The sequence below is a fragment of the Pyrus communis genome, chromosome 4, assembly GCF_041283825.1.
Source record: "Pyrus communis isolate YQ-2024b chromosome 4, ASM4128382v1, whole genome shotgun sequence".
NCBI lineage: Eukaryota > Viridiplantae > Streptophyta > Magnoliopsida > Rosales > Rosaceae > Pyrus > Pyrus communis.
This window is the reverse complement of record NC_142568.1, coordinates 13,632,712-13,635,213: the sequence shown is the minus strand read 5'-3', so window position 1 is coordinate 13,635,213 and position 2,502 is coordinate 13,632,712. Positions and strand designations below refer to the sequence as shown.

At 39.2% G+C, this 2,502-nt stretch overlaps 1 protein-coding gene across 1 annotated transcript; it reads left to right on the top strand.

The window, feature by feature from the left end:
* Nucleotides 1–423: 423 nt before the first annotated feature.
* LOC137723344 (ubiquitin-like protein 5) lies at nt 424–2,162 on the top strand. The gene is made up of 2 exons (XM_068462513.2): nt 424–752; nt 2,022–2,162. The coding sequence occupies exon 1, from the start codon at nt 529–531 to the stop codon at nt 748–750; it is 222 nt and encodes a 73-aa protein (XP_068318614.1). The 5' UTR covers nt 424–528; the 3' UTR covers nt 751–752; nt 2,022–2,162.
* The last annotated feature ends 340 nt before the right edge of the window (nt 2,163–2,502 follow it).

The window sequence follows — 2,502 nt, the reverse complement described above, 5'->3', positions numbered from 1 at the left end:
GAGGACGATGATAAGGGAGCAGGGCAAGGAGCGAGCAGGGCGAGGAGCGAACAAGATGTGCTACAACACACACACACACACACACTCTCTCTCTCTCTCTCTCTCTCTCTCTCTCTCGCAAGATGAGCAACGATTCTCTCTCTCGCGGGAGGGTCTTAAGAGTGGTGAAATTTGGGGATTCTCGCTAAGAACTCCTAGCAAAGGAGATAATTCAAGCGAACTCTTTGTAATCTCATTAAACTTAATGCTTGTGATACCAAACATAGGACCACATTAGTAATTTAGCTCCATCCCACCTCCGAAGGTGAAACAAACGGCCCAAGAAAGACTAGGATTTGTAAAGAAAAGTAAACTCGTAGACTTTTGTTGTCGGCGAGGCATGAAGATAATAAAAAGAGCAAAAAGGCCCTGTAAGCAAATATCTATCAGAATCCCTCCGTTATTCACTGTAAGTCTCCCAAATTTCTCGCTGCACGATCGATCAGGGTTTTTGATTTGGGCAATCGATTGAAATTCGAAGAGTAGAAGATGATCGAGGTGGTACTAAACGACCGTCTGGGAAAGAAGGTGAAGGTGAAGTGCAACGAGGATGACACCATCGGCGACCTGAAGAAGCTGGTGGCGGCTCAGACGGGCACCCGCTCCGAAAAGATTCGGATCCAGAAGTGGTACAACGTCTACAAGGATCACATCACTCTCAAGGACTACGAGATTCATGACGGCATGGGCCTCGAGCTCTACTACAACTGAAGGTTGGGAATTGAAATCTCTCTGCAATTTCAGATATTTGGGGGAAATTGTGTTAGTTTTCACGGAGATTATGTTGGTTTTCACGGTTTGTGATTTGTTGGGTTAATTGGGTTAAGTTTTAGGGTTTATTATATGAGTTAGTTTCCTTGTCGAATTTCAATTATTAGAACTAAGGGCTTGGGTATAATCTTTGAAATTTCATCTTTTATTATGCTATAAGTTATTAATTTTACTCAATTTGGGGCAATTCGATTGTTTGTTAGGGTTTTAGAATTGTTGGATGAATTGAATTTTTTGAGTTTTAGGGGTTTCTTGTGTTGGTTAATATCCTCGTCGATTTTCAATTGGTACTAGTTTTTAACTTTCTATGACTCTGACATAGTGAAGTGATGCTCTGTAGGGGTTTTTTTTTTTATGAACTCTTAGCTAGTAGGACAAAGGCAATTAGGTTTGTGCCTCTTTAGGCATGACTAGCCCTGCAAGTCCAGTTCGTCCCTATATAAAACCAGCGGACAGACCTTAATAGGACCAAAGAGCGAGGCTTGGTTGGGGCTTCTGTTGTGTTTAACTGTTAATTAAATGGACGAATGAAATAGGCTTGATCCGTGGATGGACTTAGTTAAGAGTGCCGGTTTTCTGTCATTTAGATGTTGGAAATCAACCAACCTTCGATGAATATCGGCTTGTGGCATGCATTCCATGCAATGCTGGAGTCTTGTTTTGCCCAACATGGGTATCTCAAACAAACTTAAGTGTCCATGTGAAACAGTACCCACCGAGTCAATATCCATGTCTAGCAGCACTGACCCATTTTTGGCCAAATTGATGGAACTTGTACCATCTCTTTTAATTGGAAAATAGAGAATCCTCAAGTTGTATCTTAGTGCCTGGTTGAGAATGCTTTTGCAGAAAGCACTTGTGAGGCTTCTCACAAGTGTTTTTTTCTTTCTTTAATTTTCTTCAAGCACAACATGTTTATTAAAATCCAAGTGCTTTCTTGGTGCCTCTTCAGGAGGCACTAAACAGGGGTTTTTGTGATCCAGAAACGCTATTCAGTTGTTCTTCAAATGTTTTTAGTTATCTTAAACCAAGTGAAAAGCCAACATCACTTAGCAGTTGTTAATGAATAATGCATATATACTAATTGGTAGATAATTTTCCATCATACCATCAAGGCAGCTTCTGCCATTGATGAAGGTGCATACCAAGTTTCCTTCTCCCTAATTTGGAAGTTTCAGAACATTAACATAGAAGTTTGTGTGTGCTTTCAGGTGTTCTGGTCTTATTACAACGCACTGGCGGTGGGATTGGCGTTTAGTCTCTATAAGAAGTGGCTGCATGTATTTCAAAGTGTAGAATGGTGTAGAGTCTTGTGTTTCCTAAAGCTATTTGGCTACATACATACAAGTATTAACTGCATATACATTTGTGTAACTGTGTTGACATACATTCAGTCTCAGTAATCAGTAATGACGGTTTGCGATTGTGATACGGTGAACCAGTATTTATATATAAATATTTATGGGTGAACTGTTAATTTAATCTGGGAATTATCACTTGAGTGAAAATTAGGTCCCTAAACTATTTTTTCAAAAAAATCAGCCCATGAATTATAAAAATCTGTTAATTACATCCTTAATATTATATTCGAAGCTATTATATTCAATTTTTCGTCAATTTAAATCGTATTATTTGCAGGTGATACACATTAGAGGGTAGATTGGTAATTTTACATGAAGAAACAGTGTATGG